A 23,765-nucleotide genomic window follows, 5' to 3' on the forward strand; every position below is an offset into this window, starting at 1 on the left:
CAGCAACAGCAGCAGCAGCAGCAGCAGCAGCAGCAGCACTTTTAATAGCGATACGTCGAAAGTGCTGGCGGCCGCAGCGCCTGACAAAGAAACAAGGCGCGTCTTTTTCTGCCAAACGCTATTTAGCTAGCTCATCGGCACCTTTTCCAATTTTTCCTCTTTTGCTTCCACTTTCTTTTTTTTCATTTCTTTTTCCCTCTCTTTCAACCATATACACGTTCTTTCTCTGATCTAAATCGGCTTTCTTTTTCATTCCGGGTTTCTTTGGTCGTTCAACTTCGCCTTAGCGAACATTCGAGAAAAAAAGCCTATATTTCAGAAAACAGAATCCACCATGGCGTACAACTTCCAATTCGCGTATTCATCGGCGCCTCTGCGCACGGTCAAATACGTGCAATTTGGAATCATTTCTCCTGAGGAGATGGTAAGGAGGCTAAGTTAATGAACCCGCCAACTGGGGTTGCTGTGTTTACTATTGCCTGAGCCCAGTCTGGTCCTTCTAGGCGCGCGGTCCTTCTGTGTTTGTTACTGCTGGTGGCCACCGCCAACTTTCTTGTTACTACTAACTCCGCGCGTGTACCTTGGTCCTCTATGGAGTTGCTTTCGTAGAAGTCTATGGCAGTCGCAAAGATCGAGCATCCTGAGCTGCGCGACGAGGACGGCAAGCCCAAGATTGGCGGCCTACTCGACCCGCGCATGGGCACGATCGATCGCAACTTCAAGTGCCAGACATGCGGTGAGAACATGACCGAATGTCCTGGCCACTTTGGCTACATCGAGCTCGCCAAGCCCGTGTACCACATTGGCTTTATCAGCAAGGTGAAGAAGATTCTGGAGTGTGTGTGCTGGCGCTGCTCGAAGCTCAAGGCCGACACGAGCGACCCTGTGTTCCAGGCAGCGCTGAAGATCCCCGATGCCAACAAGCGCATGAAGCGCGTGTGGGACATTTGCAAGTCGCGCACGATCTGCGAGCTGTCGGGTGAGGAGACGGCGACGGGTGAAAACATGGCAGCCAAGCTCAACGGCATGCCGATGTCGGAGGAGGACCGCGCGCGGCAGACTGTCAACGACATGCTGGGCGAGGCGCGCAAGCACACCCACGGCGGATGTGGTCATCGCCAGCCCACATACCGCAAGGAGGGCCTGAAGCTGTTTGCGACGTACAAGCCTGGCGCCAACGACGAGGGCACGCCCGAGGGCAAGCATGTGCTTAGTGTCACTGCCGTGCTGCAGGTGCTCAAGCGCATCTCGGACGAAGACTCGTTCGCCATGGGAATCAACCCGGACTATGCTCGCCCCGAGTGGATGATCCTGACTGTGATGCCAGTGCCGCCGATGGCGGTGCGCCCCAGCATCCAGATGGACGCGACTCGCCAGAGCGAGGACGATCTGACGTACAAGCTCAACGACATTCTCAAGGCCAACGCGCGCGTGCGCAGCTGCGAGATGGAGGGTGCACCCATGCACATCATCGAGGAGTTTGAGGCACTGCTGCAGTTCCACACAGCGACGTTCATGAACAACGAGCTGTCGGGCCTGCCGCAGGCGCTGCAAAAGTCTGGCCGCCCAATCAAGTCGATCCGTGCCCGTCTGAAGGGAAAGGAGGGCCGTCTGCGTGGCAACCTGATGGGTAAGCGTGTCGACTTCTCGGCACGTACGGTTATTACTGGTGACCCAAACATCTCGATCGACCAGGTCGGTGTGCCGCGCAGCATTGCGCGCAACCTGACGTACCCGGAGACGGTGACACCATACAACATCGACCGCCTGCAGGACATGGTCCGAAACGGGCCCAGCGAGCACCCGGGTGCAAAGTATGTGATCCGCGACACTGGCGAGCGTATTGATCTGCGACACAACAAGCGCGGCGGCGACATTCCGCTGCAGATCGGATACCGCGTTGAGCGCCACCTGCTCGACAATGACGTGATCATTTTCAACCGCCAGCCATCGCTGCACAAGATGTCCATGATGGGACATCGTGTCAAGGTCATGCCGTACTCGACGTTCCGCCTTAACCTGTCGGTAACATCGCCGTACAACGCCGATTTCGACGGTGATGAGATGAACTTGCACGTGCCGCAGTCTGAGGAGACCCGTGCCGAGATCAAAGAGATCTGCATGGTTCCGAAGCAGATTGTGTCGCCGCAGTCCAACAAGCCCGTCATGGGTATCGTGCAGGACACGCTGTGCGCCATCCGCAAATTCACCAAGCGCGACACGCTGCTAGACATCGACATGGTTATGGCGCTGCTGCTGTGCGCACCCGACTGGGACGGTGTGATCCCGACACCGTGCATCCTGAAGCCCAGGCCGATGTGGTCGGGCAAGCAGGTGTACAGCCTGGTCATCCCCAAGGGCACCAACTGCATGCGGTTCCACTCGACCCACCCCGATGACGAGACGACCTGGATCTCGCCTGGAGACACACGTGTGATCATCGAGAACGGCGAGCTGCTGTGTGGTATCGTGTGCAAGAAGACCATCGGTGCCACCGACGGAGGCTTGATCCACACCATCTTCAACGAGTTTGGTCCCTGAAGTTACGCGGCACTTCTTTGACGGAACCCAGCGTGTCATCAACAACTGGTTCCAGCACAACAGCTTCAGTATCGGTATCGGCGATACGATTGCCGACGACTCAACCATGGAGACTGTGGGTACTATCATTCGCGAGTGCTACGAGCGTGTCGACGAGCTCATCCGCAACGCGCAGGAAGACAAGCTGGAGTGCATGCCTGGCATGACCCTGAAGGAGTCCTTTGAAAACAAGGTTAATGGCGAGCTTAACCGTGCCCGTGACCAGGCCGGCAAGACTGTGCAGCGCCGACTCAAGGAGACCAACAACGTGCGCCAGATGGTCGATGCCGGATCCAAGGGATCGTACATCAACGTCTCGCAGATGACGGCCTGTGTCGGCCAGCAGAACGTCGAGGGCAAGCGTATCCCGTACGGCTTCAAGTACCGCTCCCTGCCGCACTTTGCCAAGGACGACTACTCGCCCGAGAGCAAGGGCTTTGTCGAGAACTCGTACCTGCGTGGTCTGACGCCGCAAGAGTTCTACTTCCACGCCATGGGTGGCCGTGAGGGTCTCATCGATACTGCTGTGAAGACTGCTGAGACCGGGTACATTCAGCGCCGTCTGATCAAGGCGCTTGAGGACATCATGTCGCAGTACGACGGCACCATCCGTAACTCGCTGGGCCAGGTCGTGCAGTTCGTCTATGGCGAGGACGGCATGGACGGATGCTTCATTGAGCGCCAGAAGCTGGCGTCGACTCGCCTCAAGAACGCGCAGTTCGAGAGCAAGTACCGCGTCGATGTCATGGACCGCAACAAGAGCTTCAAGCCCGGGTCGCTGGACTTCTCGGTGCTCAAGAACGTCGAGGGTAACGACGAGGTGCAGCGCGTGCTTGACGGCGAGTTCAAGCTGCTGACCGAGGACCGCAACATTGCCCGCAACTTTATTGTCACTGACGGCAACAGCAGCAAGCCGCTGCCAGTCAACCTGGAGCGTCTGCTCAAGATTGCCCAGCAGACGTTCAACATTGATCGCCGCAAGCCGTCGAACCTGAACCCCATCGAGATCGTGAATATGGTCAACATGCTGTCGGAGCGGCTCACGGTTATTCGTGGCGACGACAAGCTCAGCGCAGAGGCGCAGCACAACGCTACGCTGCTGTTCCAGATCCACCTGCGCTCGACCCTGGCGTCGAAGCGCGTGCTTGAGGAGTTCCACCTCAACAAGGACGCCTTTGACTGGGTCCTGGGAGAGGTTGAGACGCGCTTCAAGCGCTCGCTGGTCAACCCTGGTGAGATGGTTGGCGTTATTGCTGCGCAGTCGATTGGTGAGCCGGCCACGCAGATGACGCTAAACACGTTCCACTTTGCCGGTGTCAGCTCCAAGAACGTCACCCTTGGAGTGCCGCGTTTGAAGGAAGTCATCAACGTGGCGACCAACATCAAGACGCCGTCGCTGACTGTCTTCCTGACCAACGAGGCTGGCCGCAACCTGGAGCGCGCCAAGGATGTGCAGGTCGCCATCGAGCACACCACCCTGGCCAAGGTCACGGCAGCAACTGAAATCTGGTACGATCCCGATGTGCAGGACACGATCATCGACGAGGATCGCGACTTTGTGCAGGCGTACTATGAGATGCCCGACGAGCAGATCCCAGTCGAGACCATCTCGCCCTGGCTGCTGCGTATCGAGCTCAACCGTAACATGATGATCGACAAGAAGCTGTCGATGACTGAGGTCACCAACAAGCTGACCGAGGTCTTCAACCGCGACCTGCTGTGCATCTGTAACGACGACAACTCGGAGAAGCTTGTGGTGCGCTGCCGCATCATCAACGCTGAGGGCATGAACAAGGACGATGACCTTGAGGACGGCCAGATGGAGGAGGACGTGTTCCTCAAGCGCATCGAAACGCACATGCTGGACAACGTGGTGCTGCGCGGTATCCCTGGCATCAAGCGCGTGTACCTTGTTGAGAAGGACAAGATCATCACCAAGGAGACCGGTGAGTACGACAAGCAGACCGAGTGGGTCATTGAGACTGACGGCATCAACCTACGCGAGGTGATGTGGCAGGACAACGTTGATCCCAAGCGCACGTACTCCAACCACCCCATCGAGATTCTCGAGGTGCTGGGTATCGAGGCTGGCCGTGCTGCGATCCTGAAGGAGGTGCGCAACGTTATCGAGTTTGACGGTTCATATGTCAACTACCGCCATCTGTCGCTGCTTGTCGACCTGATGACATCGCGGGGTATCCTGACTGCCATTACCCGCCACGGAATCAACCGTGCCGAGACCGGTCCGCTCATGCGCTGTACCTTCGAGGAGACGGTCGAAATTCTCATGGACGCCGCTGCCGTCGGAGCCATCGACGACTGCCGCGGTGTGGCAGAGAACATCCTGCTGGGCCAGCTGGCGCCTCTTGGCACGGGTTCGTTCGACGTCATGCTCGACGACGAGATGCTGAGCCAGGTCGTCATTGACCCGCGTGCCCAGGGCTTCGACTTGGCCAACGCGCCCTCGGGCGTGCCAGCATATGTCCTGGCAGGATCGCCTGGCCCGAGCGGCAGCATGTCGCCGCAGATGACGCCTTATGACAGCCGCAGCCCCGACTATGTGGGCATGGGCGGACCTGGATCTCCGGTCAGCGCTATGTTCTCGCCCATTGTCGACAGCGGTGCCACGTCGCCTGGGTGGAATGGCGCCAGTCCGTACTCGCCGGCGTCGCCCTCGTACAGCCCGACGTCGCCAACATACAATGCGACATCGCCGTCATACTCGCCAACGTCGCCGCAGTATTCCCCGACGTCACCCTCGTACAGTCCGACGTCTCCATCGTACAGCCCCACCTCGCCCAGATACGGTCAGACATCGCCGCAGTACTCGCCCACGTCGCCGTCCTACAGCCCGACGTCGCCGTCGTACTCGCCGACATCGCCCTCGTACAGCCCCACATCACCTTCGTACAGCCCGACGTCTCCGTCATACTCGCCGACGTCGCCTTCATACAGCCCGACGTCGCCGTCCTACAGCCCCACGTCCCCGTCGTACTCGCCTACGTCTCCTTCGTACAGTCCCACGTCGCCTTCGTACAGTCCGACTTCACCCTCATATAGCCCGACGTCGCCGTCCTACAGCCCGACGTCTCCGTCATACTCGCCGACGTCGCCTTCTTACAGCCCGACATCGCCGTCCTACAGCCCCACGTCCCCGTCGTACTCGCCGACGTCTCCTTCGTACAGTCCCACGTCGCCTTCGTACAGTCCGACTTCACCCTCATATAGCCCGACGTCGCCGTCCTACAGCCCGACGTCTCCGTCGTACTCGCCAACCTCGCCATCTTACAGCCCGACATCGCCGTCGTACTCGCCCAACTCGCCCTCGTACAGCCCTGGCGGTGGCTTCAATGGCGATAACCAGCATGGTGGAAACCAGAGCAACGGCAACGGAGGCTCGGCATCCGGCAGCGGGAGCACGAACGACCAGCAGCAGGGCGGTGGTGCCGGTTGGTCTCCATCGTAAGCGCCCAAGCACCCTTGGATCATCTGCCCGGCTTGGCCATTTCTCACCTTTCTCTTTTCCCACTACTCGATCTCTATGCTCCACGAGTATCGACATAACTCATTACGATGCTACCAAAAAGAAAAAAATAAATAGCCACATACATAACTAGCTTGACGATGCGCACGTGCATATGAACAATAGCATTCGGGCTTCTTGACCAAACACTGAGGCAAAGCCAGCGCATTATCGTGCAGCCGATACGATAAGCGCATGCGGATACATGTGAGGATGGTATGCTTACTAATCGTGGTATTAACCCCGCAACAGTGGCACGCAAAAGAGACGAGTCGAAATAGACTACGTGGCTGTTACCAGACCCCGCCCATGGCACCATCGCATGTGAATATTGTTTTTTTTTTTTTTTTGGCATATCTGCCTGGCCACATATCGCGACCCACCTTCCCGGACGCAAGCAAAACTCCGGTCGGGCCACCGAATCTGCCGAGGGCATTGGGGAACCAGTCTGCCCTTTTACGAGTGTTAGTTCCGGTTATTCTGTTCTGGGCAAAACTTCTTGGCTCTGCAGGCCATGGAGGCTCGCCCACTACTGGTGCAGAAAAGGCAGCGGTCTCCCACAGTGCAGCGTTTCCCCCCAAAGCCCAACCGAGTCTGTGCGCCGCACAGCGGATATCATGCTTTCGCTTGGTGTGCAAAGATCAGTAGTGGGTGTGAGCAACAATCTGGCTGCCAAGAAGGCAGGCCAGGTCTGATCTCTCCAAGGTGCTAGCAGTCTGCTCCGCCTTGTCTCCGCCTTTTGCCGCTTCTCTCCGCTTTCCCTTACTTTTGCGACTCTTTGTATAAATAGACGGCCGTCTCCCGCCACTGAGCAGCAATTTCATATCCATGTCGATATTCGCGACTCGCTTCCTAGCCAAAGCACCCGTTTCCCGACTTTCTGCGCCTCGCCAGTCCGCAGTTCGAACATACGCAATCCCGCACACTGCCACCCAGCGCATAGCCGCCGCGACCCGCAAACAGCCAAAGATGGACTCCCAGTACATATTCTCCAAGCCCATGCTTGCAACGTGGGCCACCTGCTGCATTGCCTTTGGCGTGTCAGTGGCGCTCCTGGGCGTCGACCAGGGGTGGGTGCGTTTCAGCACGGCCAAGAAGAGCGTCGAGAGCGCTGATAAGCCGGACGAGATTGAGGAGGCGAAGCGGATCAGCGATTCGCTGATGCAGACAGAGATCGCCAAGCAGTGCCTGGAGCAGCCCGACGAGTGGAAGCGGATTCCGTACTTTTGGTCGCAGAACAGCAGGGCCATGAAGCGTACGTTTGTGCAGGGTGCGCTGTACGGCCCAGACAAGCTGACGGCCGAGCCGCTTGTGTTTCTGAACCGCGACCGCAAGCAGTTCATCGTCATTGCGCATATCGGCAACAGTCTGTGCGGCCACGAGGGCATTGTGCACGGCGGTCTGCAGGCCACGCTGTTCGACGAGATCACGGCGCGCCCGGCGTTCTGGAACCTGCCGCGCAGCGTTGCGCTGACGGCCTCGCTCAAGGTCAACTACCGGAGACCGGCGCTGGCCAACCAGATCTTTGTGTTCCGCACCAGCCTGGAGCACATGGAGGGCCGCAAGGCCACGATTAAGGCAACCATGGAGGACCTGAAGGGGAACGTGCTGAGCGACGCCGAGTCGCTGTACGTCAGCCCCAGCAACGAGAAGCTGGTGTCTGACAACTCCAGCTTGCTGAAGATGATCGAGGGCGTGTACCCAGGCGCCTTCTGAGACCAGCATATACATACGCACTCTTTTGTTTTTAATACCAGCAACCGTTCTAATATCCCACCGGATGTGTCTGCACTGCATGTATTTGGCCCAGGGGCATTAGAAAGGCTAGGCGCAGGCATTCCAGACATTGTACGCCTGGGCAGCAGCAGCGACGGTGCCGCACACGCCGACTGCGACGTCGGGGAACGTCGAGCCGCGAATCGACCAGTGCAGGGTCAGCGGGAAGTAGCAGGCGTTGATCAGCAGCTGGATCTTCCAGCTCTTGGTGTCGCTCTCGACGGCATCCAGCTCCTCCTGCATCTCGTGTGCATTGCGCTTGCCCTGGGTGAAGATCTTTGCGCGTCTGTTCTTGATGAGCCGGTACTCCTCGCCAAGGTGCACAAACTGCAGCGCGACCCAGATCGCCCAGAAGCGGCACGACCAGTAGCCGGCATCTTCGATCACCTTGTCGGAAATCGGCACCAGCTTGTGGGCGCCCAGCCAGTACGTGTGCTCGAGCGGGTAGTAGATGATCAGGGCCAGATTCATGATGCGGTCGAGCCACTGCAGGAGCTTGGTCTGTGCCGGCACCTGCTCGCCGTACCGCACATACTGGGCCATCGGGATCAGGCCCGTGAGCCGGATCATGATGCGGTAGTCGGAGACCAGGCCCGAGAATGCCTTGATGCGGTTGGCTGTCGACATGTGGCCCTTGTTGGCTGCAATCCAGGCCAGCACCTTTGTGAAGTACTGCGTCAGCTACAAAGACGCCAGCAGCATAAAACAGGGATGTTAGCGCGGTTTCACGTGAGGGCACAGGGACATGCCAAAAATCACTTGCTCTTGCAGGCATGTGCAGGCTGCTGTTAAAACTTACCATCCACGCCTTGTCGTGGCCGCTCGACGACGAGAGGAAGCGGATGATGTGGTCCAGGGTCGGTGCCGGGCCCTTGAGCGCGCGCCTGAGGGCCAGCGCCAGAATATGGCTGCTCCGGAGTGACGCCGGCGGCTTGCCTGCTGTGGTCTCCTTGGTCTTCCCGGGGGTCTCCTCGTCGGGCTTCTCGGCCGGTGTCTCTTCAGGCTTTGTCCCGACAGCGGGTGTCTTCTCTGTGACGGTCTCGTTGTTGACCAAAACGCCGGAGGTCTCGAGGGAGTTGTCTGTGACTTGGCTGCCGCTCATGGTTGCAAGAAGAGTGGTTGCGAAAGGTGCAATTCAGTGAAGGGGGAAAGGAATACAAGTAATGCAGGACAAGGCAGAGATCCGCGAGAAGGGAGGCGTATTTATGAGCTTTTTCTCGGTTTCAGCCGCCAGTGTCTTCTGAGCAAGCGAAAAAACGGGTGCACGCGGCAATTTCAAATCTCCGGCTGAACCGTGCGATTGCCGCTGTGGTTTTCTGGTGCTGAAATCCTCCGCGAAGCCCAGGAGCGAGAGCGTGGCCAGGTGCAAAAAAGCAAGAGCCGGGCTTTCTTCTCACACCGGCGGATATAAGCAGCTGGAGCGTGCCACCTGTTATCTCTAGATAGCGGATTCTCAGATAGAGCGTCGTCGTATAGATTATCTCATGCCCCATGTATGCGCCGTCAATGTATTGCTTTTATCCTATGCATAATCTTTACAGCCACTCGGGCGGATCCCCGGGGATGCGGACCAGGTCGGTATCAAACAGCTCGATGAACTGCTCGTTGAGCATGCGCACCTTGGGCCCGGCGAACCTCCTGTACTCCTCAAAGATCGACGCCAAGTTCCATCTCTGCAGCTTGCGCAGACACCCGACGACAGTGCCTGTCCTGTGTCTGCCGATATTGCACATGATGGCCATCGGGTGGTTGGCCTTGTCCAGGATCAGATTGAATGCCTCCAGGATCGTGTCCTCGGTGATTGGGTCCGACGCGTTGCCGCTTTCAAGCACGCCCAGGTGGTGCAGTTCTATGTCCTGGTCGTCGACAAAGTTCATAACGTTCTGGTTAGGCTCCTCGGGCGCCAGCCAGACGAATGCAGCGCAGGCCGAGTTTCTCCATGAACGGGAAGTTTAGCTCGTTCGGCTGGCCGCACCGGTACAGATCGTTCTCGACATAGCCAAAGTTTACCGGCGGAATGTAGTGCTGGTATGCTGTGCGTCCCATTGTGGCAGATGTGCAAATAAAAATTATGTATATATGGCTCAGGAAATGCGAAGTCACTCGACCTCGCAAAGGAATGCTGCATAAAGCAGTGTGCAGCTAGACCTGTGACCAGAATATGGGGGTACAAGTGCAAGGGACGTATCCCCTGCCGGACTTTCAACATAAAACTACTACTCTGCTAAGCGGCTTCGCCATGGGCATTAAATCTCATAGAAGCCGGCAGATTCAATCGTAAAAAGAAATACGCAGTCCTTATCCTGTGCCTTAACCTGGCTGTCAAAGCTATCCCGCAGTGGGCTTAGTTGCTCACAGGGTCATTAGAAATCATGCCTATATGCTGATCCACATCATGCCAGGTTTTCTCGCCATATACCGAATCATATAAAAGCTGCTCCTGCCGGTCAAGGACTGCCATGTACTGTTTAGCTCTCTGCTGTTCTTTTATCTCCAATATACCCAATAGTTAGCAAAGCACCACCAAGCACACATACCACCGTCTTATACCGCAAGGGTGCCTGACAGCACCAACCATAGTACCACCACACGAACTCCAGCTGGCTGGGTGGTGCTGTGGTCAGTGAGCCGGAAAAGGAGAGCAGCAGCCAGAGCGGCAACAACAAGAGGGGCAAGAGGAAATCCCACACATGGTAGCTCATACATAGCTCAATCCTGTGCCTGCCAAACAGATGAATAGACTATGCCTCGCAACCACATACCACCTGAATGCGATGATGCATCCATGTGTTTGTTCAAGATGGATGAAAGGGGGTACTGCCAGTAGTTCTAAATAGATGTGGATAGCAGTCCCCACAAGTCATCGAAAAATCGCATAGTGAATATATTTTCCTAGCGAATACATTACCTTTATTAGAGATACTCGCATCCCATCCCATTTTACACACAACTATGAGCATACGCGAGTGGATTTCTGACGCAATCATTGAACTAATTGGCGAGAGCAATTCAGATATCGTCGATTATGTGCTGCATCTAGCAAAGACGTGTGCCAGCGAGTCCGACCTGACAAAATCGCTTGTGACAGCGGAGCTGCCAAGCAGCCCTGCAACCGAGGCGTTTGCTAAGCAGCTATTCGCGCGGGTTCCTCGGGCAGCTGCGAAGCCAAAACCATCACAGCGATCAGATCCCCGAGAAAGTCAAGCCGACAGTTGCATTAGCTGACGATGAGCTGACACAAAGCATCAAGATCAAGAAGAGCGAAGGTGGCTCAGAACCACGGGTGCGTGGCAGGAACATTCGAAAGCGGGTCGATACTAGCGAGGATGAAGAAGACCGCGAGGAGCTCGAGGCGCGCATCAAGCGGGCCAAGACCGGAGTTCCCGACGACGACGACGACTATGAGGACAGCGAACAAGGCGCCGAAGAGGAAGCCGAGGATTCCGCCGACAAGGACGCGCTGGAACGCGATGCATTCGCAGAGCGGCTGAGGCAAAAAGACAAGGACCGCACTAAGCAGATCGTCGAAGACCGGTCAGCAAACCCTGAGCAAAAGAAACGGCGCGACCTGGCCAACGACCGGGAGGCGCGGCAAAAGGAGGTGGGCGATATACGCGACCGTGCACGCCAAGAGTACTTGAAGCTGCGCGAAGAGCAGCGCCTGGAGCTGCTGCGGCAGGAGATTGCCAACGAGGAGTCAATGTTCAAGGGCGAGGTCATGACCGACAAGGAGGTCAACGAGCTCGAATACAAGAAGGAGTTGCTGCGGCTGGCGGAGGAGCGCAGGAACCTGGGGGATGAAGCCGACACGTATGCGATGCCTGAGGACTACATCACTGAGAAGGGCAAGATCGACCGCAAAAAGAAGCAGGACGCACTGTACAAGCGATACGAGGACAGCAAGGCGGAGGTGGTGCTGACGGAGCAGCAGCAGTGGGAGCAGCAGCAGATCCACAAGGGCAAGCTGCCGGCTAAGGAGAAGTCGGGCGGCAAAGAGTACGACTACGTGCTGGATCTCGACAACATCGACTTTGTGCTCGAGGAGACAATGAACGCCGAGAAGGAGCAGGATGCGCGACAGCAGGCCATTGAGGCGATCGAACAGAAGGAGCGGTCGATTCGGGAGGTGCGCGAGTCACTGCCCATCTTCAAGTGCCGCGACAAACTCCTTGACATGATTGAGCGCAACCAGATCATGATCATTGTCGGCGAGACCGGATCGGGAAAAACGACGCAAATCACGCAGTACCTGCGCGAAGCAGGGTACACGAGAGACGGCAAGAAGATCGGGTGCACCCAGCCACGTCGGGTCGCAGCCATGAGCGTCGCCGCACGTGTTTCCGAGGAGGTCGGGACGAAGCTGGGCCAGAAGGTCGGGTATGCGATTCGCTTCGAGGACTGCACGTCTGAGCGTACCGAGATTGTCTATATGACTGACGGCCTGTTGCTGCGTGAGTTTATGACTGAGCCCGACCTTGGCGGCTACTCGGTCCTCATGATTGACGAGAGCCACGAGCGCACACTGCACACCGATATCCTGCTGGCGCTGGTCAAGGATGTCGCTCGCTTCCGGCCCGATCTCAAGCTGCTAATTGCCAGTGCCACGATGAATGCAGAAAAGTTCTCCGAATACTTTGACGGTGCGCCGATTTTCAACATCCCCGGGCGGACGTACCCCATCGAGATGCACTACACAAAGGCACCTGAGGCCAACTACCTATCGGCAAGTGTGGGATCAGTCCTCCAGATCCACGCATCGCAGCCCAAGGGCGATATCCTGGTGTTCTTGACGGGACCAGGATGAGATTGAGCAGGCGCAGGAGAGCTTGTCGCAGGCCATGAAGGCACTGGGCAGCAAGGTGCCGGAGCTGATCATCTGCCCTATCTACGCAAACCTGCCAGCCGACCTGCAGGCCAGGATCTTCGAACCAACACCCGAGGGGGCGCGCAAGGTCGTGCTTGCCACTAACATTGCCGAGACATCCATCACCATCGACGGTGTCGTGTATGTGATTGACCCGGGCTTTGTCAAGCAGAACTCGTACAACCCACGCACCGGCATGGAGTCGCTGCAGGTGGTGCCGTGCTCCAAGGCCTCGGTTAACCAGCGTGCCGGGCGTGCTGGACGAGTCGGACCAGGCAAGTGCTTCCGGCTGTACACGAAGCAAGCGTTCCTGACCGAGCTCGAGGACAGCACGCCGCCCGAGATCCTGCGCACCAACCTGTCGAGCGTGGTGCTGACGCTCAAGTGCCTTGGGATCCACAACCTTATCGACTTTGACTTCATGGACCCGCCCAGCGCCTCCGCCCTGCAGCAGAGCCTGGAGCACCTGTATGCCCTGGGGGCGCTGAATGAGCGTGGCGATCTGACCAAGCTAGGTCGGCGCATGGCCGAGTTCCCGATGGACCCGATGATGGCCAAGGCACTGCTTGCGTCCGAACAGTACCACTGCTCGGAGGAGATGGCATCGATCTGCGCCATGCTGTCGGTTTCTGCGGCCGTCCTGTACCGCCCCAAAGACAAGAAGGTGGCGGCTGACCGGGCCCACGCAAACTTTGTCCGTCCCGGCGGCGACCACATCACGCTGCTGACGATCTGGGAGCAGTGGGTCGAGACCGGGTGCTCAATGCAGTGGTGCTACGAGAACTTTGTGCAGTACCGCTCCATGTGCCGCGCCCGCGACATGCGCGACCAGATCATTGGGCTGATGGAGCGCGTCGAGATTGTGCCTGAGTCGAACCCGAACCCGAACGACACTGTGCCGATCCGCAAGGCCCTGACCGCCGGGTTCTTCTACAACACGGCTCGGCTGCAGCGCTCCGGCGACAGCTATGCGACCATCAAGCGGCGGCAGACCGTGTACATCCACCCCAGCAGCTCGCTGCACGAGGAGCGGCCCAAGCTGGTGCTGTACTATGAGCTGGTGCTGACGTCGCGCGAGTTCATGCGCCAGGTGGTTGAGATTGAGGCCAAGTGGCTGCTGGAGGTGGCACCCCACTACTACAAGAAGCAGGAGCTCGAGGGCGACTTTAAGCGCAAGATGCCCAAGACAATCAAGTAATCTTTTTCTTTTCTCTCGCTGATGCTTTCGTTGCATTTTTCAACCACTCTTTCGACACATTCTACTCATCATGGACATTACAGGCGAATTCCGCAGGCTGGTTCAGCAGCAGACAACGAAGCTTGAGGCCCAGGCGGGACGTGGCGAGAAAGACACAAGGCGGCGCGACATCCTGCCGCCAAGACGGCCCGACTTCACCCGCCCAAACAACATCTATCTGAGCGAAGCCTACATCATTGCCAAGCACCTGCGGGCGCTGCACCAGCGCGTTGTCTCTCTGCGGCCGTCGTACCTGAACCTGCAAACCAAAAGCCGGCGCACTTCAAAGCTGAGCGACCCGGAGCGCGATGAAATCGACCGCGGCATCAAAACAGCCATTCGGCAGATGCTCAGCAAAATACAGGCGCTGGGCGAGCTGGGCGAGCAGACATTAGAGGCAGAGGACGATGAGCCCAGCGATGCCAAGGTGCTGTTCAAGCGACTGGTGGGGGCTCTGGACCCGCGGCAGGCTGGCGGGAAGCCGGTGGTTAGCGGGAAGGATATGATTGCTGCGCACCAGAGCTCTGTTGCGTGGTGGCTGAATGTGCGGCTGCAGCAGACCAACACGATCCATGGCAACATGCAGGAGCTGTACCTGAAGCAGAAGCTCGAGCGACAGCGCGGCATGGTATCGGCCCAGTCGTTCTCCAAGCGACCTGCAAGTGATGTCAGAAAGGAGGACGACCCGGTTCTGAGCCATCTGTCGGAGCAGGAGCTGCAGCAGCTGCAGGTCGAAAACAACAGCCTGATGATGGAGTTTGAGAGCGCCATGGACAAGATCACCGAGACCCAGAAATCGCTGCTGGAGATATCGACGCTTCAGACGCAGCTGGCCAACGAGCTCAGTGCGCAGACACAGATGACCGAGCGCCTGTACAGCGAGGCCGTGGGCACTGTGGATGCAGTCGACAAGGGCAACGAGTTTTTGATCTCGGCGCGCAAGCACCAGTCAACAGCGCGCAAGTGGGTGCTGACTGTGTTTATTGTGCTGAGCCTGGTGCTGCTCTTTTTGGACTGGTTCGATTAGAGGACCATCGCGGTTCAGCCTGGTGGGGATAAAAAATCATTTCTCAGCTCTGCTACAAACTTCACTTCAATAATTATGCTAAGGGTGCGATTCAAGGCAATTCAGCGACCCGCGCAGTGCATTTCCAGACGCTGGGCCTCGACGGCGCTCCTAGAACGGCGAGTGCAGCTGTGGGACCAGGAAAAGAAGCGGCAGGCAGAAGCACCGGTCTCCGAGTCGCCACCTCTGACTCTGTCTCTGTTTGGATCCAAGCAGATCACAGTGCCCGGTGGGTGGAGTGCGCTGGACGTTGCGCGCAAGTACGAGCAGTCCGACTGCCAAGAAATACGTGGCAGCGCAGATCAACGGCACCACAGCCTGGGACATGCAGCGGCCACTGCCTGCTAACGTGGAGACACTGAGCCTGGTCAGATTTGATACCGACAGTGAGCTGGCCAAGCAGGTGTTTTGGCACTCGTCGGCGCATGTCATGGGTGCAGCACTGGAGAAGGTTTATGGCGATGACCTGCTGCTGTGCGATGGCCCGCCGCTGTCCGATGGCGGGTTCTTCTACGAGTTCCTGCTGCTGAACAACTCGGGCGTCGAGCGGCTGGATCGGCGATCCTACACCGAGCGGATCCATGATCTGTGCGGCACGCCCGAGGCACTGAAGAGCCTGAGGTTTCTGACGCCAGCCGACCTGGCAGCTGTGAAGAAGGCAGCGAGCAAGATTGTCAACGAGAAGCACGCGTTTGAGCGGCTCGAGGTCAGCTATGAGTTTGCATGCGACCTGTTTCTTGACAACCCGTTCAAGCTGCATTTCCTGGACCGTGCCCGTCAAAACCAGCACTCCACCAGTGGATCAACTGGGTCGGACAAGACCGTTAGTCTGTACCGGTGCGGCGAGATGATCGACCTGTGTCGCGGCCCGCATGTGCCAGTGACAACCATGCTCCAGGGCATGTCGTTCGACAAGGTCTCGTCTGCACACTGGGTCGGCCACCTTGACGACTCGTCGCAGAACTCGCCTGTGCTGAACCGCGTCTACGGCATTTCGTTCCCCAGCACGCAGCTGCTGAAGGACCACCAGACATCGGTGCAGGCTGCTGCCAAGCGCGATCACCGGGTAATCGGCAAGGAGCAAAAGCTGTTCATGATGCACCCGTGGGCGCCCGGCTCAGGCTTCATCCTGCCGCACGGCCAGCGCATGGTGAACCGGATCATGGATGCAATCCGCAGCAAGTATGCCGAGTTTGGCTTTGACGAGGTCAGCACGCCGCTGATGTACAACAAGAAGCTGTGGGAGATGAGCGGCCACTGGGAGAACTATCGGGACGACATGTTTGTCATTTCGAGTGCGCAAAAGGCGGCTATTGAGGGCAATGGGACGTGTTGCAACGGCGACCATCACCACGAAGGCGAGCCCGAGTTTGGGCTCAAGCCGATGAACTGCCCGGGCCACTGCTTGATCTTTGCCAGCGACCAAAGGTCGTATCGCGACCTGCCGATTCGCTATGCCGACTTCAGCCCTCTGCACCGCAACGAAGTCGCTGGTGCGCTGTCGGGTCTGACGCGGGTGCGCAAGTTCCACCAAGACGACGGCCACATCTTTTGCACGCACGAGCAGATTGCCAGTGAAATGGCCAGCTGCCTCGAGTTCATCGATGGCATGTACAAGATCTTCCACTTCACATCGTACGAGCTGGTTCTGTCGACGCGACCCGAGAACTTTATCGGATCCGTCGAGGACTGGGACAGGGCTGAGAATGCGCTGAAGGCGATCCTGGACAACTCAGGCAAGAGATGGACCGTCAATGAGGGCGACGGCGCGTTCTACGGACCAAAGATCGATGTTCGTGTGCGCGACGCCCTGCGCCGCAAGCACCAGACGGCGACCATCCAGCTGGACTTCCAGCTGCCCCAGCGGTTTGACTTGAAGTACACAGGCAGCGACGGGCAGACGCACCGGCCGGTGATGATCCACCGCGCGGTTCTGGGCAGCATCGAGCGCATGCTGGCGGTGCTCATTGAGCACTGGGGCGGTCAGTGGCCGTTCTGGGTCAACCCGCGCCAGGCCGTGGTGATTCCGGTGACGGCGTCGGACAAGGCGCCAGAGATCACCAAGTATGCACAGCATGTGCAGGAGGTGCTGGCGGGGAGCAGCGACAAGAACCCGGGACACCGGTTTTTTGTGGATCTGGATACGTCTGGCAGCTGGCTGAATCGCGCAGTCAGGGATGCGCAGGTCGCCAAGTACGGGTTTATTCTGGTGGTTGGCGAAAAGGAGGTCGAGAATGGCACCGTTGATGTCAGGCAGAGGCAGGGCGGCAAGCGTATCGGATCCATGACCGTTGCTCAAGTTCGCCAGATGTTTGAAGAGCTGGTAGACATATATCAGTGATAGCACACTCATACCACACAAGCACTTGTATTACATGTTCATATTGTGCAAGAGACGTGGCATATCCTACATACGGTGGAGAAGGTAGTCCATCAGTACAGCAACCACGCTGACGCTCAGGCTGTTGCCGAGCAGCCGGTACCGCTGCTTGATGGTGCTGGAGTCTGGAAAGGCAAACTCTTGCGGGAATCCCATCAGGTTGGCGATTTCGCGGGCGGTGAAATACCGCGTATTCTGCACCGTCATCGGGTCCTTGCCAACCACGCCTTCAAGCTGCAGGATCGATCCAGTGCCCTCTGCGTAGTTCTTGTATCCCTTGGTGAAGCAGCATGTGCGGCTACTGTCTTTGGTCACCACGTCATACACCCACGCGTACTTTTCGAGCGTGCGGCCGCTGATCCGGTGCAATTCCAGCGTCTGCTCATCCAGCGGCTCCAAGAACTCCTTGACCTTGCGCACCTTGTCGTGGTTCCACACGGCTTTGTCAAAGTCAACCCGTCCATCGACATCAGCCGCCGGCTGGATCAGATCGGCGCCAGGCACGTCGTGCAAAAAGCTGGGCTCAAACTGCTCGTCCTCGGCGCACTCGCGCGGCTCGGCACAGCGCTTGGCCAGCAGGTAGTACCGGGTGCGCGAGTTTGGATAGCAAAGCTGCAGCGGGTTCAGCAGGTACTCTTCAAACCTGTACCCCAGCCGTGTGAGCTGCCGGAGCAGGATCGCGCGCGTATCCGACTTTTCGAACCCAGCGACGTTCTCGACCAGCAGGTAGGTGGGCTTGCGCTGCACGCGCTCCAGCAGCTCGATGATGAACAGGAAGCTTTTGGCGCGCGCGTCTTCGGACCCCTTCTGCAGGCCCTGGCGGGTGTACGGCTGGCAGGGCGGCGACATGGTCCAGAGCTCGCACTTCAGGCCCTCGAACAGCGACATAGGCAGGGACTCGATACTGCGCTGCATGATGCGGATCTCGGGGAAGTTGTGCTTGTAGACGTCGTTGGCGACCGGGTTGATGTCGAAGGCGCGCACCACCTCGCTGTCGATGCTGGCCGCCTTGAGCGCATAGTGCATGCCGCCGATGCCGCTGTAGAACTCTGCTACCCTGAGAGGCATTGCTTTTTTTTTTGGGAGGTCTGAAAATTGCACAAAAGGAATGAGAAGAAAGAAGGAAAAATTTTACATCAGAAAACGCCGGCCTTGTCAAGCTTGTAGGCTCTTCCGTGCTGCCAGTCTGCCATTGCTCCCTGTGCAGCCTGGTATTTTTGCATCAGCTTCGCCTCGGTGCGGTCCAGCGACTGCACAAACTCCAGGCCCTCGACATTCTGCCCCTGCTGCGAGATCTGCGCAACCCGCTGCACCCGCTCCATGTACATGTTGCGCAGCACCGCCGGCAGACCGGGGACGATGTCTGCCAGCTGCAGACCAAACTGGTAGTAGTGCGGGCTGATGGCTCGCAGCTGCATGCTGGTCGCCGAGGCTGCGTACATGCGGCTGGCGCGCTTGGAGAAGACCGCCGGCGTGCTCATCTCAATGAAGCCCTCGGTGTCCAGGCGCTCGCCCATCCAGTACGGCAGCGCCCAGCGCTGGTTGCGCTGCACTTTGCTGGTGCCGCTGCCGGCAGTGCCCAGACCGTCGAGGTCGACGCGCAGCAGACAGGGGACGCGCTCTTGGCCGGCCAGGATGTCGTCAATGTCGTAGTAGTCGCGCCGTGCCATTCCAGAAATCCAAAGCTCAAATGAAAAATACCATGCAGAGACAAAAGGGGGGCGTGCTGTGTTTCTGATAAACCAGTGTATATTTATCAGAAAATGGTTAGGATAGCGAGGGAAATTTAGAGCTTCTGGGCCTTGACACCGTCAGCGAAGAAGGTGAAGTACGGGGTGACACCATCGGCACGGTAGTTGAGCAGGGCAACCATGCCATCCGGGTCCATGGACTCGCCAGTGTAGAACTCGTAGTCCTTGATGTTGGACAGGATCTTCTTGACCAGGGTAGCGGCGTCCTTCTTGAAGCCCTCGACGCGCTCAGGGTTGGTCTCCTCGAGCTTGGCGGCAACAGCCTTCATGTAGCCCTTGATGTAGACCATGTACGACTTCTTGTCGAACTGGGTCTCGACCAGGCGGAACGAGTGCACAACGTTGTTCACGGTCTCGACACCATCCTCGAGGGCCTCCTCACCGTCCTCAGCCGAGGGGTTGGCACCGATATCGATGACATCGCCACCGGTCTGGACCATGGCGCAGTCGACCTCGAAGGCACCCGGGACCTCGGTGATGGGGTAGGCATCCGAGAAGAGCTCGTCACCTAGATACAGGGAGGCAAGGGTTAGCTTATTGAATTCAGACCATCTGCCGCAAATGGCCGTGCACCATGGGCGCCGTTGGTATTGGAGTGCTGTTTCAGCAGTGATAGTTACCAGAGATGATATCGTTATACAGAAGCATTTTGTGATTTAGTTGCGTTACCGACTGTAAATTAGAGAGCGACAAGAAACGTAAGGCAAAAGGGACGAAGGGGCGAGCAGCTCAGGATCGGGTAGGCCGAGTAAATTTTTTTGGGGAGACCATCGGCTCGCACAATCCCCGATCGAGAGAAAAAATTTTCATCCCACTAATAAAAGCCATGGCACGGCTCGGCTCGGATTTGTCGGTCACTGGTACTTGGGCACAAGCCTCTGAGCCGGGACCGGCAGGCCAAGCAGCGTCTGCGCGTTCTTGAACGCCAATGAATCGGGCACGACCCACACGTTGTCAGGCGACGGCAGCATGCCGATGTTGCGGAAGTCGCCAAACTCGCTGATCCGCAGGCGGCTGTGGCCCTTGACGAAGCCGTTGGTGCGCCTTGCAGTGGCAGCTGCGTGCTCGACAGCCATTGCCAGCGCGGTCCGCACGCGCGAGCCAGGCTCGCTCAGCCTGCTGCTCATGGCGTCAATATCTGCCAGGGTCTTGGAGCTGAACCCGTCCTCGATGCCGCGCTTGGCCATGTCCACGCAGCGAGCCAGCAGCGTGTCAAAGGGCTCATCGGATGAAGCCGCAATGCCATCTACCAGCCTGTGCACAGCGTCCAGCGAGAGCTCGGTCGCATTGTCCTGCTGCAGACACTGGTGCAAGGCAATGGCAGTGGCTGGGTATCTGGCCACATCCTCGGTTGCAGGCATCGGAAGCTTGGGCGACCACACCTGCACCGCGATTTCGGTGCAGTCCTGCACTGGTATCTGGATTCAGGTGCCTGTCCCAGAACTCGATCCAGATCGTCTCTGGTAACGCTCTTCAGGCTCTCGGCGTACCGCTCATCAACATCGAACATGTAGTATCCCGACATGATGCAGGACCAGAAGCTGGTCCCCTCTTGAGTCTGGTTGCGCTTCTTCTCTATCCACGACTCAGCCAACGCCTCGATGCACCTGGTCAACTCATCCCTCGTCCATCTCCACCAGGCTGTGCCCGGAATCCCTGCAGGAACTGCCGAATGCGCAAAAGGAGGTACGCCGGGTTGCTCTCGCCCATGAGTTCGAACTCGGAGGATACGGTGGCTATACTGCTGCATCATATAGCAAGACGCATCTAGGCTATATCCGAGCTGCTCCTTCGTGCGTAGCTGGCTGAAAGAATGGCCGGTACATGATCTGGGATAACAGAGGGCCCATGGCCTGAGATTTAATGTCTGGCAGATCGCGCATGTAGATGCGCAAATTGACAGCGCTGTTGGAGCTGTTTTCTGCTGATCCAACAATCTGACGCAGGTATGAAGCCAGCCTCGATCCAGTGCGTCTGCCTTGCAGTCCGAAGGTGCTGTGGCAACGGCGTGCATCCCAAAGAATCAATGACCATATCGCCAATATCCAATGCCTCTTGCTCGGAATGGTTGCCAACTACCAGCATCTTGATTCGCGAACTGTCAAACAATGTGTCGGCGAACTCTTGGATCTTGTCGACCGTAATCGAGTCGATTTCCCGCAAAATGGCCTTTGGCATCCAGTCCGGTGTATATGACATATACTGGATCTCCCTAGCAGCATACACACTAGCGCTGTCATTCAGCTTGTTCTTGAAGTGGTCGAGGTGCAGAACCTTCGCCGCATCCAGCAGCTTCTGGTCCACCTTGGTCGACTTTAGTGCCTTGAGGACCGTGTCGAGCAGCAGCGGCAGCTTGTCTGAGAGTCCATAGACGGTGAGGTAGATGCCCTCATACCCCATATCAATCGAATAGTACACACCAGCCAATGCCTGCACCAAAGGTATCTTTCTGTAGTGCCTGGACACACAATGTACTCGTAGATGTACCCCATGACGGTCATCCGAGGCGAGCGACCGAGCTTGGGAACCTCGATATTCAGGGTGATGTCTCCGCGCGGCAAAAAGAACTGGTCGTCGCGCTTGAACCACAGCTCAAGGCCCATCGTTCTGCTTCAGCAGGGTCGGCTCCTTGGCGGGCACCGGCAGCACAGCCGGCCTCTGCACCTCCAGGTTCTTGGGGATAAACTTGTTGCGGCCAGGCATATACAAACCTTCATACACAAGCTCGCCATGCAGGTCGTCCAGTAGCTCGCTGGGAATTGCATCGGTGCGGTATGCTGCGCCCATGTACGGCTCGGTCTCGGGAAGCTCAATGTCGAAATCCTGCTGTACCAAGATTACACGCATGTTGTCTGGATTGAGCATGTCGGTGTAATGCGCAATCAGTGGTGCGTTGAACTCGCGCAGCTGTACCTGCGTCGAGGCAGCGTTTGAGGGTGCGACATACTCATCCTGCAGATGATCCGCCAGCGATGTGACTATGTGCATCGCAAACTCGGTCTCCTTGAACTTGAATTTGGCCTCTCGCGAAACGCTGATCTCGTCGTAAAACCACTTCTGCGGGCCGGCTTTTTGCAGAACCTGGATATATGCGAACACAGCCCGTACAACATCCTGCCAGTGCTCCATTCCTTCCTCGCTGGCCATGATATCTATGGCCAGTATATTATCGCAGAAGCGGACCTCGGAAATCAGATCAGACTCGATGCCGTGCGCCAACCCACGCACCTTCAGGTATTGCACAAGTGCGCCAGGTCCGCCATGCGTTAGCAGGCTTGTCAGATACGCGAATGGCTTCACTCTGAACCACGGATGCGGATTCTCAACTGGGAACTCAAGCCTGATCCTGCGCGTGCTGGCGACAGTCTGGATCCGGATAAGTTTGCCCACCTCTGTCTTGGTCAGCAGGTGACCGGGCAGCTTGACCTTCGTATCGCCCTTGCTTGCGACAGCAGAGAACTTGCTGACAGCCCACTCGGTCAGCTGGTCCAGCGAATGGCTGCTGTAGACTACCAGGCGCATGATATCGCTGGAGTAGTACTGCTCGTAGAACTTGATCATCTCGGCGCGCAGATCGGCCCCGCGCCTCTCGGCTTCACCCTGTAGCGTGTCGATGGTGCCAACGCAGAACCGACTGAACGGGTGGTTTGGGTTACACAGCCGCTTGCTAATCATGAATGCGCGCCACATGTCGTTTGACGTCAGCCCATTGAACTCGGATTGCACGGCATTAAGCTCACGCTCGACCGAGCTGGCGTTGAAGAGTGGATCGATGAATATCTGCGCGAAGCGGTCGAGGCCGCCCTCAAATGCCTTATCGGACACCTTGAAGAAATACTTTGTGTCGTACATGGATGTCTCAGCATTCGAGTACCCGGCGTTGGATGTCAAGTACTGTGCGTACTCCTTCTCGCTCGGGTACTTCTTTGAGCCCTACAGTGATAAAACCACACATATCAAACACTGCATTGTTTCAGCACCAGGGTAATGGCCATGTTTGACAATGGGTGCGCGGAATATTTACCATGGTCAACAGGTGTTCGCAGAAATGAGCCATCCCGAGGAACTCTGGCGGGTTTGCCATGCTTCCGGCATGCAGCGACAGACATGCGCTGGACTGAAGCGTGTCGTTGTTCTGGATACATAGAACCACCATGTTGTTTGGAAGGCGTAAGAGACGGTACTGCTGCGGGTCGCTGGGTGAAATCTCCAAAGCGCCTGTGAACTCCTCGTACGGCAGCCCCGAGTCGACAGTCTGACGCTGCTCAAAGTCCGTGCTCCAGTCGGCGGGTGCTGGCAGCGGAATCCCTTGCCCCACCGACTTCTTCGTATGTCCGCTCGAACTCATGTTTCTCTGTTTCATAAATACGTAGAAAATAATGGATGCAGGAAGCGAAAAAGAGAGCCTGGAGAGGAGAAGGGCTTTTGTGCTGGCACGGGTGACCAACTCAGGGACAGCCCCTCCTTCGACGTAATCATCTCTGTCGATTCAAAGGTGAAAAATAATCCTGGATAGTCAGGCTGCATATGCACGAGTGGCATGGGCGAGCTGTCGACAAGCCGCCCTGTCTCCCTTCGCGCATTGTGC

The 23,765-nt window shown here is 57.5% G+C and overlaps 12 protein-coding genes across 12 annotated transcripts; 6 read left to right on the forward strand and 6 right to left on the reverse strand.

Annotated features, from left to right (window-relative positions):
• Positions 1-334: 334 nt before the first annotated feature.
• Positions 335-6,046, forward strand: DL89DRAFT_295612 (beta and beta-prime subunits of DNA dependent RNA-polymerase; the record flags this gene model as incomplete). The annotated part of the gene is made up of 3 exons (XM_040890659.1): positions 335-424; positions 610-2,488; positions 2,544-6,046. 3 exons carry the CDS (start codon positions 335-337, stop codon positions 6,044-6,046), a joined length of 5,472 nt encoding a protein of 1,823 aa, XP_040740382.1.
• A 126-nt stretch (positions 6,047-6,172) lies between these two features.
• Positions 6,173-6,841, forward strand: DL89DRAFT_70541 (uncharacterized protein). Its single transcript, XM_040891993.1, has one exon. It carries the CDS (start codon positions 6,299-6,301, stop codon positions 6,749-6,751), a length of 453 nt encoding a protein of 150 aa, XP_040740383.1. The 5' UTR covers positions 6,173-6,298; the 3' UTR covers positions 6,752-6,841.
• DL89DRAFT_270288 (uncharacterized protein) lies at positions 6,795-7,904 on the forward strand. Its single transcript, XM_040888647.1, has one exon. It carries the CDS (start codon positions 7,103-7,105, stop codon positions 7,817-7,819), a length of 717 nt encoding a protein of 238 aa, XP_040740384.1. The 5' UTR covers positions 6,795-7,102; the 3' UTR covers positions 7,820-7,904.
• A 38-nt stretch (positions 7,905-7,942) lies between these two features.
• Positions 7,943-8,738, reverse strand: DL89DRAFT_205194 (uncharacterized protein; the record flags this gene model as incomplete). Its single annotated transcript, XM_040884062.1, has 2 exons — positions 7,943-8,560; positions 8,679-8,738. Coding segments are annotated over 2 exons (678 nt in total), but the record flags the coding sequence as incomplete, so codon positions are not given.
• A 627-nt stretch (positions 8,739-9,365) lies between these two features.
• DL89DRAFT_270289 (putative tyrosine phosphatase family protein) lies at positions 9,366-9,933 on the reverse strand. Its single transcript, XM_040888648.1, has 2 exons — positions 9,793-9,933; positions 9,366-9,728 (listed from the first exon to the last, which is right to left on the reverse strand). Exons 1-2 carry the CDS (start codon positions 9,923-9,925, stop codon positions 9,415-9,417), a joined length of 447 nt encoding a protein of 148 aa, XP_040740386.1. The 5' UTR covers positions 9,926-9,933; the 3' UTR covers positions 9,366-9,414.
• An 898-nt stretch (positions 9,934-10,831) lies between these two features.
• On the forward strand, positions 10,832-13,941 carry DL89DRAFT_306864 (putative pre-mRNA splicing factor; the record flags this gene model as incomplete). Its single annotated transcript, XM_040890907.1, is given in 3 exon segments — positions 10,832-11,078; positions 11,101-12,659; positions 12,679-13,941. The coding sequence occupies 3 exon segments, from the start codon at positions 10,832-10,834 to the stop codon at positions 13,939-13,941; spliced, it is 3,069 nt and encodes a 1,022-aa protein (XP_040740387.1).
• A 70-nt stretch (positions 13,942-14,011) lies between these two features.
• Positions 14,012-15,061, forward strand: DL89DRAFT_306872 (uncharacterized protein; the record flags this gene model as incomplete). The annotated part of the gene is made up of 1 exon (XM_040890908.1): positions 14,012-15,061. One exon carries the CDS (start codon positions 14,012-14,014, stop codon positions 15,005-15,007), a length of 996 nt encoding a protein of 331 aa, XP_040740388.1. The 3' UTR covers positions 15,008-15,061.
• Positions 15,062-17,420, forward strand: DL89DRAFT_70700 (threonyl-tRNA synthetase). Its single transcript, XM_040891996.1, has one exon. The coding sequence runs from the start codon at positions 15,372-15,374 to the stop codon at positions 17,385-17,387; it is 2,016 nt and encodes a 671-aa protein (XP_040740389.1). The 5' UTR covers positions 15,062-15,371; the 3' UTR covers positions 17,388-17,420.
• Positions 17,421-18,661, reverse strand: DL89DRAFT_70785 (S-adenosyl-L-methionine-dependent methyltransferase). Its single transcript, XM_040891997.1, has one exon. It carries the CDS (start codon positions 18,492-18,494, stop codon positions 17,454-17,456), a length of 1,041 nt encoding a protein of 346 aa, XP_040740390.1. The 5' UTR covers positions 18,495-18,661; the 3' UTR covers positions 17,421-17,453.
• DL89DRAFT_260397 (GINS complex, Psf3 component) lies at positions 18,563-19,096 on the reverse strand (the record flags this gene model as incomplete). Its single annotated transcript, XM_040885778.1, has 1 exon — positions 18,563-19,096. The coding sequence occupies one exon, from the start codon at positions 19,094-19,096 to the stop codon at positions 18,563-18,565; it is 534 nt and encodes a 177-aa protein (XP_040740391.1).
• Positions 19,097-19,141: 45 nt separating this feature from the next.
• DL89DRAFT_70697 (translationally-controlled tumor protein) lies at positions 19,142-20,124 on the reverse strand. The gene is made up of 2 exons (XM_040891995.1): positions 19,798-20,124; positions 19,142-19,685 (listed from the first exon to the last, which is right to left on the reverse strand). Exons 1-2 carry the CDS (start codon positions 19,823-19,825, stop codon positions 19,213-19,215), a joined length of 501 nt encoding a protein of 166 aa, XP_040740392.1. The 5' UTR covers positions 19,826-20,124; the 3' UTR covers positions 19,142-19,212.
• Positions 19,587-23,575, reverse strand: DL89DRAFT_270291 (uncharacterized protein). The gene is given in 9 exon segments (XM_040888649.1): positions 19,587-20,595; positions 20,622-20,799; positions 20,844-20,918; positions 20,941-20,982; positions 21,002-21,091; positions 21,120-21,607; positions 21,646-21,768; positions 21,818-23,110; positions 23,202-23,575. 9 exon segments carry the CDS (start codon positions 23,523-23,525, stop codon positions 20,032-20,034), a joined length of 3,177 nt encoding a protein of 1,058 aa, XP_040740393.1. The 5' UTR covers positions 23,526-23,575; the 3' UTR covers positions 19,587-20,031.
• Between the last annotated feature and the right edge of the window lie 190 nt (positions 23,576-23,765).

The sequence above is a fragment of the Linderina pennispora genome (genome assembly GCF_002104995.1).
Source record: "Linderina pennispora strain ATCC 12442 chromosome Unknown DL89scaffold_16, whole genome shotgun sequence".
Lineage (NCBI taxonomy): Eukaryota > Fungi > Kickxellomycota > Kickxellomycetes > Kickxellales > Kickxellaceae > Linderina > Linderina pennispora.